Source organism: Ambystoma mexicanum, chromosome 11 (genome assembly GCF_040938575.1).
Source record: "Ambystoma mexicanum isolate Mex_15411 chromosome 11, UKY_AmexF1_1, whole genome shotgun sequence".
Taxonomy (NCBI): domain Eukaryota; kingdom Metazoa; phylum Chordata; class Amphibia; order Caudata; family Ambystomatidae; genus Ambystoma; species Ambystoma mexicanum.
The window spans coordinates 1271874999-1271894137 of NC_090934.1; the positions used below are offsets into that span (position 1 = coordinate 1271874999).

Here is a 19139-nt window from a genome sequence, read left to right on the forward strand (position 1 = left end):
TGACATGTATGCTCATTGGTTTTTGTCAGGGCATGGACAGAGGCCAGTAATGTAGAGGCCACAGGTAGATTGAATAACGCCAGATCAGTTGGCATCATTGCATCTAATGTGTCTCTGTTCCAAGAGCAATGTAATGCCATATTAATAGTAGATTTAAGTGGTTCCCCGTTTTGTAATCGACCTTTAACCTCACTGTGAATTTATTTGAGATGTAACTGTAGAAGACTTGTGACTCATAGTCCATTTCTAATCCCTTTCACAGCGTCTTGCCAGTGCGCTGTCAATCATTTTATGTTCTCGCCCTGTAAAATAATCCTCGAGTTGTCCTGTCCCCATTCGTCATGTTTATGTCACTAAACTGGGTTGCTTTGCAACTGGTTTTGAGCATCTTGAGGTTGGGGGTGGGGGGAAGATTTCTGGCCACTAGCCAGAATAGTATATGGGAAAACAACCCCAGCCAGCGAGGGCCAGCACAAAATGCATCTGTTCGTCACTAAACCCCTTGGCCCAAGGAATTAATCTGATATACAAGCGCCACAATAGGATTTGTGCATAGGCAGCGAAATGCATACTTTGCATGGCACATGTCACCAAGGCCAGTTTTGGAACTTTATTTGTTAAAATGCAAGCAGTCTCGAGATAAATATAACACTCGCTTGTGCCATTATATAAAATACACATGCTGTCAATCTTTGTTTATATACGTGATGTCATCCACTGCCTAGTTACAGGCATGTAATGTAGGCCCCTTTAAGGAATTACGTCCCAGGAAACACATAGGTGAGAGGGGGAAAGGCAAAGGAAGTCAGAAGGAGTTTGTAGGAGAAAGAAAGAGGAAGGAGATTAAAGATGTCCATTTAAATGACAAGCCGTCTGTGCGTTGTCCTTAATATATGTAAAAAGAAGTTTAGTGAAAACCTATTAACTCTCGACGAGTTACACTTGAGACCCACACCTCATCCCAAGACAGCGATCACGCTGCTCCTACAACCACCAGGTGATCCCGCCTCCTTGGTACCACAGTGTCCACTCCGAACCCAGCCCTGCACGTCACTCCGGAGCAGCAATCCATAGCTCTCAATTGACCCCTTTTGGCGGGTGTTACCCACCTTGCAAGCAGCTCACTCACCCGCCAAGCCCCGTATATGGCCATCCACTTCTGTGAGCGCTCACCCGCCAAAAAGAAAACCATGTGTTCACCCGCCTTGGCGACACAAAGGGTTGGGAGCTATGAGCAGTCTACTGTTTGTCGAGCCATCTGCAATCCTGACAGATATTCTGCATGGCCGTGGCCCCCCGCACGAAGCGCACAGTGCTTCAGCAGGTCTGTGAGGAGCGCGGTCCCACCAATGCTAACGGGAGAACCCGACATCCACGAGTGTGGGTAAGCAAGAACAGGTGCTTGAAAACGCTGTGTGCCACCTAGAGTTGCAACCCCCATGTCCATGGCCACACAGAGGGCTACGATCCAGCCCTCACCTACCTATTTTCACTCCACAGTGGGGTCAACAACACTGCGGGCTGGCATCCACCCATCCAGGATCCTGTCTCAATACACAACATCACAGCACCACCTAGTGACAAGCCGGAACAAACACCTGCAAAGAGAACAAAATAAATGAACAGTCTGATTAATCGAACGCTCGCTTACAGAATGTGACAAACATTGGCTACAGAAAAATGAAGATAGCGATAACTGCCAGATCCCACATCACACAAAATGGAACAGGTGGTGCAAGCAGATGACAATTACTATAAAAAAAAAACCCTTGGACGAAATCATAGAACTTCAAGAGTATGCAAGAGGGTTGACACTCAAGCCGCCTCTATGGAAAATAACCAAAGAAAATGGACAAAGCAGACACGGTAGCAGCACTCAATACACAAGGCCCAGGACACAAACCACAAATAGCAGGCGGAACATCTCCTCGACAACCCACCAGGTCACAAAGGTCATCCTATAGATGTAGATACACGTTTCCACACACAGGTGCATGCCCAGCACTCACTGAAATATGTCCCAACTGTGTGAAAGAAGGTCATTTTCAAACAGTATGCAGAGAAGGAAGACCCTTCCCAACACACCACGGTCGAGCCCAATGATGGCATGGAGGCCGAATAACGGACCACCCCCACTCCCACAGGGGCATCCACCATCGGGATACAACACTGGCCCACAGTGATACTTAAGGACGATGGGAGACATACCACAAAGTGAACATAACTAAATGGAAGAACAAACCCAACCATGCTCATCATACACAGACAAATACAATGAACCACCTATCATCTGCCAACAATATAGGTACGTCCCATCATATCCATACTGCAGTAATCAACACGACTATGACCAGTATGACTCTGCATACCCAGATGAATACATGAATCTCATACACAACAACCAGGAAGCTGAAGAAGCCCCCATAGTCCTCTTCAACATAGGAAACAAAAACCACTGTTTCCTCATCGACACAGGCACCACTGTTAGCGTCATGGGTGAGCAAGAATTCCTACAAATGGGCAACAAAAGCACTCTCCAAATCCACAGCAAGACTTTTTTGGTGGGGTGCCAACAAACTACTCCACTTCATTGGTCAGTTTCCAGGCACCATCATACACACGGGTCGCTAAGTTGATGTCATCATACACGTAATGCGCAGCCCCACCAAAGGGTGATGCCTCCTCAGCTACAAAACCGCTAAAGCGCTAGGCCTCACTGACATACACTATCAGGAAACAGAAGTCATACAAAGCACCAGGAGAGGACAACGTGGCAATGAAACCGCTTTCAGGCTGTCAGTCAAGTCCCTGCCCAAAGAGTCCATCCAATCTAAATTCCTGACATTGTTCCAGGGACTTGGTAAACTCAAGTAGTGGTGATCAAACTACACATTAATGACAACATATAACCCATAAAACAACACCCATGGAGGATCGGGTTCCACCTCCAAAAAGCAGTATCATAAGATCTCCACCGGCTCCTACAAAACACCATCATAGAGAGAGCTTTAGGACCCAGTCCGTGCATTTCCCCACGTGTAGTCGCCCCCAAAGAAGGCGGACGCAGAAGACTGTGCATTGACATGAGAGTGGCAAACACCGCCATCCAAAGAGAAATACACCCTGATCCCAGCATAGAGAACATGATCGTCCAAATCAACAATGCCACTACATTCTTCAAACTCGAACTCAACCAAGGGTACCATCAGTTGGAATTGTATCCGACTCTACAATAATCACAACATTTTCAAGACATGAGGGACTGTTCCATTATAAATGCTTAAACTTCAGGAACTCCTCAGCGGCAGACATTTTCCAGGAGGCCATCCACTAGGTCATCCTCCCCATGAAGTCAGTGTTCAAATACAGCGATGATACCTTAGTCTATGGCACCTTCAAAGCAGATCATGACAGAGTGCTAGTTGAGGTATGTCTAGCACTACAGAAAGTGGGTCTGACCTTAAACCTTGGCAAATGCAACATAAACAAAAATAAACTGAGATTTTACGGTCATGTGTTCTCGGATGCAGGCATGACCCCTGACCCTGACAAAGTCAACACGATTACCAATCTACCACCTGCCAAGCAAATTGTGGAGGTCCGTTCTTTCCTTGGCATGGCTGGCTACTGCGCCAGGTACCTTCCACACTATGCCACACTAACTGAACCACTGCGACGGCTCCTGCTAAAAGGTGTCATATTCCAATGGACAGATGAATGCCTTCAGCGGCATCATAGTGGCACTAGTGGAAGCTAAACAGCTAGCGTACTTTAACCTGGCATGGCACAATGAGATCACTGTGGACGCCAGCCCGGTGGGGTTGAGTACTATTCTTGCTCAAACCAAAGAGGCAGATGCACAACCTAAATACATTGTAGCCTATGCCAGCAGAGCTTTATCGCCCACAGAGAAAGCATACTCCCAGGTGGAGAAAGAGAGCCTGGCAGCCATCTGTGCTTGCAAACGCTTTCATAGCTCCATCATAGGGAACAGATTCACACTAAAAACAGATCACCAAGCACTTATTTCCCTATTTGGGAACCCTTCTACCAAGATGCCACAGAGAATTTAGAGGTGGGGGATCCACCTACAAGAATAGGATTATACCATCATACGCAAGCCAGGACGGGAACGGCACTCAGCTGACTACCTATCCAGACATGCAGGAGGTGATCAACCAACCACAAGGAAAGGTGATGTCGAATACATCAGATACATCACAGCCAATGCAATGCCCCTGGCACTCACACTTGAAAGAGTTGCAGAGGAGTCACTGGATGATCCGTCATTCACAATGGCTATACAGTTAACGAACAACAACAAATGGAAGGATTACCAAAGATAATTTCAACTACACCCAAGGGCGAATAGAACCAAAATAGTAAAGCTGTCGAAGATACATACACAGCTTGCGGTAATGGATCAGGCCATCCTACTAAGAGGGTGCAGACTGGTTGTACTCCCAACACTCAGAGCGCCAGTGATACACATAGCACACGAAAGTCACAGAGGATCAGATGACAGAAAGAAAATCCTACTCCAACATGTATGGTTTCCAAATATGGATACGATGGTGGACAACATAGTACATCACTGTATACCCTGTGAGTGCACAACCAGAGCCGACCTGCCAATACCATTACGGCACACTGAGATAATCGAGAAATCCTGGCACAAACTAGCCATAGACTTCTATTGACCAATGGAAACGAGAGCCTGCTTGCTAGTACTTATAGATGAGTTTTCAAGGTTCCTCATTGTAAAGAAAACTACAACTGCATTTCTCCAAGTGGCAGCAGTGATGGACGAAATACCGAGTGAATGGGGAATTCCCCACACCCTCAAATCTTACAACGGGCCCCCATTCAATGGGTATGATTTTGCTAGATTTGCCGAACACATGGGTTTCATCCATCAAAAGATGACTCCACTATGGCCTCAGGCCAAGGAATGGCAGAAAAATGTATGTCATCCATAAAAAAGACCATACAGAAAGCACACATTGAAACCGCATCAATACATCAGACGTTATGCAAGATGTTGCAGGACTATCGAAACACACCCCATGAAGCCACAAGAAGGACACTGGTGGAGACCATGATGGCCTACCAAGTAAACACAAGGCTCATCGCCATATCGGCTGGCCATGGGGACAAGGATGCGGCCATAAAGGAAAGAGATGCTGCAAAGAAAGCACGAGCAAACAAAACAAATATATCACAATAGAGGGGCAAAGCCTAAAGAATTGCGACCACGAGAAAAAGTCCTCATACAACAAAGATCCTTGATGAAAACGGATGCCGGATACGTACCAACCCTATTTAATGTCATAGTCGTAAAAGAGGAACCAGTATGGCGGCCAAGAGTAAGGCTCATAAACTAACGAGAAATGCATCATACTTCAAGCACCTATGCAGGAATGACATTGGAATAGGTGACCACCTGGATGGGAAATGAGGGAAGAAGATTCATCGGATGAAGCAAGGACCATGGTCGAAGTAGAGACCCAAATGCTACAAGGACAACAGACTGCAGGGACGTTAGCGCCGAGCGATGCAGAAGGTACACCTCATCGAGTGATAAAGAAGCCACAACACCTAGTGGAGGAATGTTGAGATGACCCAAGGATATTTGTGAGGGGGGTGATGCTACTGGCATGTAATGTCGGCCCCTTTAAGCAATTACATCCCAGGAAATACATAGGAGGAAAGGGAGGGGGAAGGCAGAGGAAGTCAGGAGTTTGTAGGAGGAAGTAAGAGGAAGGAGATTAACAATTTCCATTTAAATGACAAATCTTGTGTGCATCTTCCTTAACATATTTATAAATAAGTTTAGTGAAAAGTTACCATGACTTGCATGCTAAATTAGAGGTTGGATTTTTCATATGTGGGTTCATGCAGTTGGTCTGGCATATCGGGGAACTGTGTTTGGAGCTAGGAGTCCTGGGGCTGCAGTCCCAGTTCTGCAATAACACTCAACCGTGTGTGGTCATGGGCATGTCTTTTTATGTCTCATTCCCAATGGTAGATTTAGAAAGGTTTGAATGTGGAGGATTCAAGTGAAGTGTTATACGATTAATAATGATGATAATGACTCCAAAGGATGATGCTAATATCTGTCATGTCATTTTCACGGTAGGTCTCTTGGAAATCTCCCCAATGTGGAGGATTCAAGTGAAGTGTTATACGATTAATAATGATGATAATGACTCCAAAGGATGATGCTAATATCTGTCATGTCATTTTCACGGTAGGTCTCTTGGAAATCTCCCCAGTGGAAAGAGGTGTGGTTGGCATGTTTGGAATTCAAAGTGGACTGTTCCTGGCTATGAACAGCAAAGGCAGGCTCTTTGGATCTGTAAGTAACATGAGTGCTGCCCACTGAGAATTGATTCTTGGAAAATATCGAGGCATTGTTGGTGTGCATTGCTTAACCAAAAATATAATTCACTGTTATTGGCCTACTTTGACTCATTTGCCACATCAATTCTGGTCACCTCTTTTAAGTGAAATTGCATTCACCCATCTACATTTTTGCACGTGTAGACACTGTTCAGATTCTCAAGTTTATTGTGATAGATTCAAGGGTTTAGCTGGAATGTGAAGTATTGGGGGAGTGAACAGCTTTGTAAACTTTCAACAACATGTAGGATTAAAACATGCATAGATTATAGTGCCCAACGTTTGATGTGCACTCTCATGCATTAGTGCAGAGAGCATCTGACAAAACAGAAAATTGGCCGACGAAATACTGTTTACTATTGAGTTGCCATGCAGTGTGCTTTTGTAACCACACCACTTGGAGTGGAATATTAGAGCAAGAACTTTGCCAGTGCACAGTATCGTAGCTCTCCACTGTTTGTGTTGCCAAGATGATTGAAAACATTCGATTTTGTTTTTGGCGGGTGAGAACCCATTGAAGTGTACCGGCGTCTAGGGGGCTTGGTGGGTGTGACAGCGAATTACGAGGCAGGTGACACCCGCCAAAGACGTGTGAGGTGGGAGCTGAGCTATGCAGTATAAATAATTTCAGGGAACTTGGTATGCAACCATACAGCACCCCGGGGAACACAAATCCGTGGAGCAGAGGTTGCAAGCTGGAGCTGCTCATGAACAGCTTCTGGTTCAGAGTTAGGGTTGAAAGTGATCACAGTGATGTCCGATGTTTTTAATTCTTTCAACCATGTATTCTTAAGTGACCACACTGCTCTCCACATTGTCTTATAAGCTGTTTGGTGTGGAGGCAGGCACATGCACACAGTCATGAGACCTCTTGGGAACATATGTGCAGACCAGTGGCAAATTTAAGGTCAATCAACTAGGGACCCAGGTGGACATGCTGTAGAGGGCTGTTCAGGTGATGGATGCAGGGTTTGGATTACGCAGATTGTGGTGTACACAGAATGGGGGCATAGTTTCCCACAGGGTCAGGGGAAAAGCTAGCCTTCTGAGCTCGTTACGATTACAGGGCCCCACTCTGAATGCTCATGGAAAGGAGCAGCAGAAGTGGGTGTCTGTGCCTGGACACTAAGGCACGAACAAGGAAACAGTATTCACAAGATTGCAGCCTGTAGGGGGTCAGCAGGAACTGAACAGTGAGTGCCTCCTTAAACCCTTACCAGCACACTGTTAATAATAATATGGCAAAGGTACACTATTGAAACTCTACAAAGGAAAGGGGCACAGCTTGCCAGCTGGCAAACACATAAGCCAAACTCTGAACAAAGCAATTACATAAGCCCAAGCGAGGACGAGAAGAGTAACAGAAATATCCAGTAAAAGTATAGGAAGCCAAAGTGAGCATGGTTCAGGACAGAGAACTGGAAGGAAGAGGAAAAGCAAGAAGACAGGAATCGAGTGCAAGGATTCAGGAGACTGGAACTGCAGACCAGAAACTAAGTGCCGGAATCAAGAAACAGTGGACTGAACTATAGACCAGGAACAAGAAAACTCAGGACCGAAACTCTGGACTAGGATAACAAGGACTGAACTGCAGACTGGTAACAAGGAACTGCAACTATGGAATGGAAAAACAATGGCAGGACTGCAGACGGATAAAAGGAAACTCTGGACTGGAATATAGGAAGCTAAAGCCAGGTAACACTGAGTATGGGAACAGAACAAGGAACTGCAGGTAGGGAACACAATAATTGGCGCTAGAGAGCAAGGGGCTGCAGACAGGGAACAGGGGACTGCAAGAGGGGGAGCAGGGCTGCGCTGCAGGAGACACAGAGGTGCAGGGGAGTGAAGACAGAGTAGCAGGGTTGCAAGGCAGGGAGCACAGGGCACTGGAACAGGAGCAGGTTCTGGCAGCAACAGGACAACAAGGCAACAGGATGGCCGCCTGTGTCCATCAAAGGATCAAAGCACAAGCGGGTGGGAGCAAACCCTTTGCAAGAGCCCTGTGCTCCAGCAGGCAGCTGCTTAAACACTGGCCTGCCCTGTACTGAAGCAGGCTCATTAGCAGCACCTGGGGCACCACACCTGAACGTAATCCGCCTTCTCCCTCTCTAGTCCTGGGAAAGTGAAAGCAGCACTGATCTGTAAGGCTTCTGGGGATTATAGTTCTAATACTGCTGGATAGGAATAGCCAGAGAATGAGAACTGCTACAAGGTATGTTTTGGGATATGTCATTTGGGAAATGAAATAAGGAAGTACCAAAGTCTTGCAAATGGAAAGCAATGACAAAATTATGAAGAGGTATTGTCAGGGGAGGATTATGGTGATGAACGAGTCCCAAATAGCCCACGATGGGTGCCAATTGGTGCTCCAGTCGCACAGTCGTGACAGGTTCTTAGGTGCGACAATTTTTCATTTTAGGGTAACATGTTTCAATATGTTTGCCTAAGTGTCTCCTTTCATTTACTGTTGGAATTGAGTGTTTCAAGACGTGTTCCCTGGACTTTAAACCATTTTGTCTCATTAAGTCTCGATGAAAACCAAATCATGTATGGCTGGCACAGTCCGACATCAAGCTTGAAAATAAATGGCAAAATATGTTTCAAGTGTCATATGTACTAAAAACAAAAACGTGTGTATGCTCGACCATGGCTAGTACAAACAAAAACTGCAACAAACTAACTTGACATAACATGAATCGCGCTTCAAAATGTGACTGACTGCTTTAGTGGTAGGGAAAATGCATACTAGCATTTTTCCTTCTGTCAATACATTTGAGCAGTGGATCATAAAAAGGACATTTCTTTGGAGAACTAAAATGTCTGTTTTCACCACCAAGATTTCTATGTTCACATTTTCTGATTATAAAAGGAAGATCCTAACCGTCATGTTAGGGGTAACGTGAAAAAAATCAGGTGGGCACTAACACCAAAGTGTAGCTAAGGTGAAATCTATGAGTCGCTCACTTTCACAAAATTCTATGGCTAATAACGTTTGAAATCTTCATTGTGAAATGTCCCAAAATGTTATGACAGGGTCCTAAAAACTGAAAAGTTTGCTGCAAATCTATCCAGCAGGTCACAAGTAATAAAGCATCAAAAAGAGTGTTTTTTTTACATTTAGTTTTCTATTTTCCCAAAGCCTACATGCTGGATGGATTGTTGCCAAACTTGCTTTGGGGCCAGCAGAAACCGCCGGTGTAGTGTTCTTTCTTAATTTGGGCAAAAATCAAAGCAATTGTTATTTGAATAGGAAAATACTTGAGAAGATGACGTCCATTTTTAAAAATCCACCATTCTGCATTGCAAAGTTTTCCATTGCTTCAGGGAAAACCATTGCAATTAAAAAAAAACTCTAAGGAAGGATACCAAGTTATGTTTGAAGGTGGTATGGATGTGGATGGCGCTGTTGAGTGGCATTAGGAAAGATTTGGGATCTGTCTATGCCTGAATCTTCATTTTCTTTTTTTAGTGATTTTATAAAATTACGATGTGAAATTAATGTTTCATGATTGCATCAAAAAAGTGGTCAAAAAAGTAAACGTAGAAAATTAGAAATTATCAAGGAGGCCTTAATTGGTGGGTGATAAATATTTTTATTTAGTTTGTGAAGGAAATCCCTAGTTGGTACAAAAATGAATGCATAGTTTCATAAATGAAATTAAAATACGGGAATGGTTGTGTGTAAAGCTGTTTGGTCATTCCGTGGGCCAAAAATGTGGGTGAACTTAAAGAAAAAGCAGGTGTTTTTTAATCAGGGCTGCATCACATGGCACAAGTATATTCAGTTCCATGTAATAATGTCCCCGCAAAAATATCGCCATGCAAAAACATCGCCGAAAAATGGCCATTTTTTTTGGGGACAATATTACATGGAACATGCGGGGGACACCCCCGCAACTCCCAAACCTTTGTTTTTTCTTCATGGGGAGCGGGGGACATCCCCGCAACCCCCGCTGCCCCTGTCCCCATATATATGGTCACCCAAATAATATCGCCACAACTTTTTCCCGGCTATATTATTTACGGCAACAATATATATGGGGATAATATTACCTGATACCGTATATTCAGTGTGTGTTTCATAATGAATTGTTTGAATTGCGAGTGTGTTTCGCACCAAGTTGACGAAGCAGAACAATTCCAGTTGCAGTTGTAAATTGTAATGTTCATGCAAAATTCATATTTAAAAACATCTATAAAGTACCGGATAAGAGTACATTATGGAAAGAGAGGATGTGAGAAGCGTCCAAGGAAGTTAAACGTAGATGTTTCGTGTGTACTGGTAGCGTGACTGTGTTTAGTGCCAGCTTTGTAATGTTTGAGCGAACATTGTGATTCCCTCTGAATTGCCATGATGTCGTTAAATAGGAGTTGATTGGTTTGTGTCTTCATTAGCACCGTGGGGTCACGTATTTCATATCCTGGAGGTTAAGCTCTGCCAAAAGCACCAAATGCAGTTGAAATGCCTGGTGTGGTGGCAGTTGGTGGCAGATTTTGTGGCAGAGAAAATAGTGTTGAAAAAAACAAATAGTGTTGTGCCCAGCACACAACTCTGGAGAGAATTGAATATCTAAGCTTAATGCAAGAGAAACCCCTATCCTTGAATATCTGACAGGTTTGCAATTAGATAGAAATATGTTTGTGGGTCTACCCCTGGAGCATCTAGGAACCAATATTATTGTTAGCCTTTAATAAATGTATAGCATTGGATGTTTACCAATATCTTCCCTACTCAGTGTTATCACTAAAACAATAAGTATTTGCAATTGCAGTATATTGGCCTTTTTTACTCATAAACAGAAACACGCCAATAATGCTCTCCCTCTTTGAATTTCACATTTATATATTTGTATTTCTTGTAGAGATAATGGGTCTCATTACAAGTCTGGTGGTATCCCACTGGGTAACCTGGTGGTGTATCACCAGACAGAATTACCCTCACCGGCATTGGGTCTGCCAGAATTCCTGTCCCCTAGGTCTCCATGGGGGTATTGCCGGTAGTACTGGTAATACCGGCTGTTTTTTGACGGTCGGGTGCCTGACTTACCTCCAGCTCTTGGCTAATGGTTTTAACCATGGAGAATAAAAGAAAAAATATGTGGCGAAAGGGGTAAACATCAGCGTATTTCAGCCCATAAAATATGGACACAGGCAAAACATTTGATTTTGTAAACATTTCCAAAGTACCAATTTTTAGGCCCATAAGCAGATTTACCCTGCCATGGTAGTTGTGGTTCTGTGTTGCTGCTCAGCTCTGTGATGCACATTCTGCCTGCCAGCTAAGCCCTGCTTGGAATCTGCTCGCCAGGATACCATCAAGATCTCTTGCACTCTGCGTGTCAACTTCTTGCTTCAGCTTCTTGCCTAGTCTGAAGCCATTTTTATCTAAATTCCACCTATTTTCTTGCCAGCTAGTTCTGGCTTGAGGGCGTTAGTGTCTTAATCACTAGTTTTCATCTTGGAAAGTGCCTAGCAGGGCCAATTTCCATTGACATTCCATTTATTTAAAGAATTAATAGTGCAGAAGTCAATCATGGTCTGTGATCTGGATCTTCTCCTCAAAACAGTAATTTTGTCTCATCCCAAGATTGGGACAGCTCACCATCAAAAACTGAAAAGTGCACATGAGTTCTGTTTTGCATAGGTTTCCAGTTGTCAAAAATGAACATTGACAATTTGAGTCATGATCATGTCTGAGACTAATCTAAAATGTCTTGTCACAATAATCATAACCAATTGGTTTTGAGCTTTGTGGGATTAACGTTTGTAAATCAGCCATTTTTTTAATGCTGTTGAATTTAAAAATAGGGCAATTCTCAAAAATGGGATTAACATGCAGTTTGTATAATAGGGAATTCCAGCCAAATAGCCTTCTTCATTTCCCCAGGCGTACGCCCAAGAAAAAAAAGATGTCTATGATATATTAAACACATTATGCAATGAATCCTTTTTAAATAACACATTGGGCTTTATTATGAGTTTGGCAGTAAATCAGTCAAGTTACCACCAAGATCATTTACTATTACCGCCACTTAGAGCCATGGTATCACCATAGGATTACGACTGGTGGCATGGAAGTGTACATTCCAATTCTTGGAGTCCTTAGGACACATGGGGATTTTTGGTGGATTTACTGCATGTAGTACATCCACCGATTATTGGAGTTAAATGGAAGGATTTGCCTCCAGATTTCTGCTGTGGGTGAATCCTCCACTTTCCCTTCACATTCGAAATTTGGAGGGGCAGTAAAAATGGCAGTAAGTCCGTTACTGCCAAAAAAATGGAAGTAATGTAATGTAACTACCACCACTGTTTTCCATACTGCTGAACTTGTGTTTTATAAAGTAAAGCATTGTACTCACTTTGTTAATATAACAACTGGGTGTGAACTGCATTATTAATACAAACGGAGCACATTTCTAAATTAATTAAAACAATCTAATGCTTTGAAAAAACATGTGTCTCAAATGTGAAAAACTGTTTTAAAACTGTTTTAATAACAAAATGCATTTAAAGACTCTGAGTGCTTATACAGTGTGCAGGGGACGGGAGGGCTCCCAATCTGGCTCCTCTTACTTCCTCTTCTTTCAGCAATTCTGGTTTTGTGCCAAGACCATTTTTTCTCCTCTGCACCTCAAGTTTCAAAAACACATTACCTATTAAGTGTCAAGCAGTTACGTACCCTGAACTATTAGTGTGCACTGTCAATGACAAATACTATTTGCTTTAGTGAACAGAGCAGAGTGAACAAGCATATAGCTTGTTCTGATGTGAAGGCCACAACATGATTTGCTTGGGAAACAGAAGCGGGTCTGTAAGCCTGTGTATTCAGTGCATTGCTAAAATAATGTGTGTCAAACCAAATAGCCAAGAATTCACATATATTTGTGTATCTCTGTGGTTCAACTAAAGTGTGCTCCATGCAATAGTAAAATGTTTACGTAGGTTTGAGTTGAAGTAGCTTGCCTTGGTTTTTAAAGTGTTCAACACTGGTTTATGCATACAATATGCGACAATCGCGTTTAAGTTGAGAATTGCGTTGTTCTCATAAAATTCATGTATTAAAAATATACCCATAAAGGAGTAGTTTCAAGTTTTGTTTGAGGATGGGAAGATATAAAGAGGGTTCCAGTAAATTCATGCTCTATCTCGGGAGATAGTTCCAAACCATTTGACCAAACATCAGGATTCCTTCTGCAGTGTTTTGAGTGATTTCAGTTGTTCAGCCCTGATTGGCAGAGATGAACATGCAGTTTAAAAAAAAAAAAATCCACACGTGATCTATCACACACTGTTCTCCGGTTGACTATGGCCACATTTGGAACAATTGTAATGCTTCATGAAAGATCGTGATATTCATGTGTTAAGGCATGTTAACGTTGGTGGAGTGCCATAGTTTATGGAGCTCGAGCAGTGGGGATGGTCTTTGACTTATTCACTTCTCTCTTTTTTTGAATTGTAGTGCTTTTTCCTTGTGCTAGCCTTACCTATTTTTCCTTTGTTGTGGTGTGCATTCTGTGGGTAGGTTTTTTTTTTTGTAGTTTTTTCAACTGGGTTTTTTTTTTGGGGGATTGTTACTATCCAATTTTTAAAATGTTTGTTTTATTCTGTTGATTTTTAATGTGTTTTTCTCTGAACTAAGGAACAAGATGACTCAGATGTCTAGGAGTAGCAGGAGGAGGCACAGGAGGCCAACAGTCGCACAGACAGCATGCAGGAGGAAGATGTGCAGGAGGTTGTGGAAGGAGTTGAGCATGCAGGGAGGGTGCAGTGAGTGGAATAGCCGCAACAAGCAAACCATTGGTCAGAATCCCCATTCAATCTTCTGTGGCTACATCCTAATCATAATCGTCTGTAGCCTCTAGTAGGAATTCATCCCGGTCCTTATGGGTTAACTGGTGGAAGTATCATCCACGCTATACTAAATGGATTCCAAGATGGCGCCTCCTTGATGCCATACACAGAAGATCGTGTTCAGAGTCTACTTCTTTTCAAGATGGTGGACAGATGGAAACTCACTATTCACTTTCTTAAAATGCCGACGAGCCGAAGGGTAAGGTGCATCGCTACGTCGCTCCTTTTTGAGAGTTGCTGTATTCCTGCAGTTTTCCAACTCCCTAATTCGTTCCTCCTTGTGCGCTGTCATTGCACACGCTCTATTACTTAGATCGAACTTGCCTTATTCCGTTTCAACCCTGTTTTGTTTACCTTTCTTCCCCATTGTGCACTGTCTTCGCACACAATCTCTCACTCTGATTGAACTTGCCTTTATTCCGTTTCAACCCTGTTTTGTTTACCTTGCATCCTCTTTGTGCACTGTCTTCGCACAAGCTCTCTCACGCTGCGAACTTGCTTTTATTCCGTTTCAACATTGTTTTGCTTTCCTTGTTTTCGCCTTACATGCTGTTCTCCACGTGATCTCTCCCTCTGTTCTGACTTCCTACTCGTTACTTCTGTCCCTCGGTTCTTACTGCTTTTCTTGTCTGTTTCTCAATCGTGTCCAATTCAATAAGACCTGAAGAATTCCATATTGGATTTGTGCTACCTTCATCCATTGCAGAGTTCTGTTTTGGATTCATCTTTCCACTCAAGAGACTCTTCTACTCATCCATCAACTACCACTTCCATCTGCAGACAAGAAAGCTCCATCCTGCCATCTTTAACAGGTTTTCCTCCCCTTGAGGGTTTCCCGAGGGCGCTGCCAGTGGTGTACACAGAGCCCAGATTATTCTGGTCTCTGAATGCCCTGCGGAACTCTCTCGTAATCTTCACTAACTTCACTGCTGCGATCCACAAACAGTGAGTACGCTGTGTTTCTAATAGCCTCATCATCTGCTGCAGGTCAATAACCTCCTGCACCTGCAACAACATCTACATGTTTGCCTCTCAAATATGCAGCTGTTGCACACGCTGTACCTGCTGTAGTTAATTTCAATGTGACTGTGATGGGAGGGGTGCTGCTTCAGCCATATCTTCGGTGGCATGTGTGCCAGTCTGCAGGAGTCCAGAGGAAGTTGTGATGACTTGCCTTGCTTGATACCACCCTGTTATTATTGATGGCAGCAGTATTGTTTGTGGCCTGGGAGTCCTGGGATGCACACTATGGCCAGTGGCGTTCGTTTTCTTATGTTTTTGGAGCATTTCATTGTTCTTTTTAAAGCTCTGTTTTTGTTTTCCAAAATTAAAAAACAGAAACTCAATGATATGCCTTTGCCTCCTTTTACTTTCTTTTCTCCCACCGTTCCCTCCTCACCTCTACCAAAGCTTCTTTTATGAACCCACATAAAGGTTAAAGATTTGTTTTTTAAAAATTGTGTTATGGTTTAAGAATATAAACCTTTCACAATGGCATATAAAAGAAAAGAAGAAACAAATGATGAACTCAGTAATGAAAAAAAAGATAAAAAATCAATAAACATTACAGTAAGCAACAACATTTGATTTACATTAAAATTAAAGTTGACTACAGTCTCGGATGCTAAACACCCCTTATTCATTGAGGCTTAGTCAGACAAGTCAGTTCATCAAAGACCCTCAATTACCGTCGTCAGACAAATAGATGGATATTTCTGCAAGGAATCTACATAGAGCCAATATGAAGGAGACATTATCCCCCCACATTAGACAGCCCCAAAATAGGCCAGCTGGAAAGATGAATCTTCTGTGTAATGCATTTTTGAAATGGAGAGTTCTAACTTACATTAAAAAAGAACAGTCCAGAACCAAGTGTTTGAGGGATTCTAGAACAGACAGCTTTAAAAAATCTGCTAAATCAGCGATTGTCTTATATATTTTGGTCTTCCTGCCAGGCGTTCCAAGGTAGAAAATTGATTTAGACGGAAACGCAAGTATAGAGTTGGAAGTTTGTTGCAAGGAAACATGTAAACATGCTGGGGCAGCATGTGTCTCTTCCTGGAAAATATAGCGTACTCCTTTCAGGTTGTGTAGGACCCCAAGGCGTCGACTGTATCTATCCAGTCCATAGAGAACAATTCATTTTTTGTTTGTCCTGGTCTGTTGGTCAGTTCTTATTCTGATGATTGAATTTTATAGAGAAGACTGACCATCTTGATCTTGGAGCCAGTGAGTGATTCTGACGATTGCAGAACAATAATGTTCCCCAAATCAATGTAGAGAGAGTTCGGTGAGACCCTGAGCATTTTTGCACAGCTAGAGAGTTGTCTCTAGAGGGCTCTATAACGTAGTGAAGTGAGACCCAACTTGTGCCTTAAAGCCGAATTAGGAATAGAGTTTGGCAATCGCAGTGTCTCCTTCCAGGCCTTGGAGATTATTTAAATGAGGGCCTTGGTCAAGCTGTGTAATGTCCAGAGTATACAATAAAGTTGGTTCCACTTTTGCCAGAAAAAACCTGATGAGGTGTAACAGTGAATATTTGCACAATTGACTGTAAAGCCTTTTAAGTTATTTAAGGACCGTGTTTTCTATCTCAACGTGTTCTGCGATTCAGACTTTGCAGAGCGATTAGACATAGCATATCCCAGGTATCTAATACTGGAGACCCTTTTCCAGTCTCTGCTCACCCACCCACAAGTACATTGTTTTTAGGTTTTTTTCTTGGTGGTATATGATGACCTTACATTTTTCCCCGTTTACCATAAGGTCGTTGATGGTTGCATATTCAAAAACGGACTCCAGCTTTCGTTGGAGGAGCAAGGGAGTTTGATCAAAAAACATACGGTTGCCAGCAACAGTCAACCAATTTAATCTTAGATGACCAAGTTGCACAGCAATGTCTGTCAGACAACCAAACCTTATCTAAGTCTGATACATAGATGTTGGAGAGGGCCGGGGCCAGGGCACAGCCCTGTTTAAGACGCACAAAGGTTTGGACTGGACTGGATACCATGCCCTCCTTAGTCTTACTTTAAGCTTAGTGCAGTTGTGCAAAGCGGCCAGCAATTGAATCAACTTCAAAGGCACACCCCAGCCAAACATTTTGTTCCAAAGCAGTTGCCTATTTACCCTGTCAAATGCACTAATCATATTCAGAGATGCTCTATACATAGTGCCAACCAAGCTTTTTCTACTGCAGCAGAATGATGGCATTTAGCTTTGTGCCCATTTGTGACCTGAAATCTAGAAATGATACCAAGATGTGAGGACCATGTGTAAAGGTCTCTCAAGAGAAGGGATGCAAGCATGTTGCTGAAGGCATCCAGTAGAGCAATTGGTCTGAAATTTGGGGGGTCCTAAAGGTCACCCTTTTTATGGATGAGACTATAATAGATTAATGCCATGTGGGTAAAAGGTCGTGTGTTTTGAAGATTGATTTAAAAGTGTCGTCAGAGGATCTAACCAAACTTCGGGATTACACTTGATGACTGTAGGGGCAAGGCCATCAGAAACCAGAGCCCTGGATGCCTTGGCTTTCGTAATAGCCGAAAGGATGTCATCTTTGTTTCAGGTGTATGCTGCCTCAACAATAGGCCAGGTGATGTTTGAGTTTAACTGTGTGGCCTTGACGGTAGAGGCATAGTTTGCACTGAAAACGTCTTTCCAGCTTTTCTATGTAACAGAGTACATCATGGAGACAACTCCCCCCACTTTAATATTATTTAGAGACAAAAGTCGCCAGTATTGCTGAGAGCAAGTTTGTCCAGTATGTTCTGATTATCGTTATTGAACATCTGAGTTTTTAGCGACTTGATGTAATTTTTATGTGTCTGTAACATAAGCATCTTATTTTGGTCGTAAGATTCATGCACAAGTTGTGATAGTCCCAATTTTCGCATCATGTTCCTCTTTAGCCTCTTTGTTTGTTGGTTTGCTTATTATTTTTTGTATGGCGCACCAAACCCAAAGGTAACTGGGCGCAAACAGTACAAGGAGGCTTTAGGCTTGAGATACATAGAGTTGCAGTCATAGTATTACAGGTACAAAGATGGAGATATTCACAGTACACAAATTATGGTTCACAAATTGCAGGTAAACATTGAGGATATATACAATTACATTACAGATATATACAATTACATTGCCGAGAGCAATACAGGATGTAGTTTCAGTTGCAGGATTTTATGATAACAGGTACTTGGCTTAGTATGTTGGAGTGAGCGTCATTGGTTCTGATCCATTTCTGTATGTTGCGTCTGAAGCTAGGGTAGGTTTGATCAACCCGGAATGAGTAGGGGAGTGAGTTCCACGTTTGTGCTGCCATAACTGGGAAACTTCTGCCGCCAGATTTGGCTAGATTGAAACGTGGTACGCTGAGGCAGTATGAGTTGGGAGACCTAGTCAGGTGAGTGGTTGTTTTCTAGACTATCCGATCAGCGAGGCACCGTGGTGCAGCATTATTGAGGCATTTGTGGGCCAAGGAAGTTGTTTTTAGCAGGATTCTGTCCTTGATTGTCAGCCAGTGGTTTTGTCTTCTAATCATAGATATGTGATCTTTATTTGGGATATTTAGTGCCGTTCGTAGGGTATTATTTTGTAGCATTTGGATCTTGTTTAAGATGTACTTGTAAGTCCCCAAGTAAAGAGCATTGCAGTAATCCAATCTTGAAAGTATGAGGGCATTCACTAAGATGATGCAGCTGATTGAGCATAGATAAGGTCTGCAGGCCCTGATTAATTTGCATGTATATGCTGATGTAGACACTAAGGAATTGACTTGTTTGCTCATGGTTACAGTAGAGTCAAGCCAGAATCCAAGCGTTTTTACTCCCTTTACAACCTTGATAGAGTTGCCATTAGTGTTGAAGGAGGAGTAATCGTTG

The 19139-nt window shown here is 43.0% G+C and overlaps 1 protein-coding gene across 1 annotated transcript in view; it reads left to right on the top strand.

The window, feature by feature from the left end:
* The window catches only part of LOC138504319 (fibroblast growth factor 4A-like), a 113389-nt gene that overhangs the window by 1519 nt on the left and 92731 nt on the right, over positions 1 to 19139 (top strand). The window contains exon 2 of the mRNA XM_069624736.1: positions 6255 to 6358. Within this exon, the coding sequence (XP_069480837.1) occupies positions 6255 to 6358 (104 nt within the window). The remainder of the gene's footprint in view (positions 1 to 6254; positions 6359 to 19139) is intronic.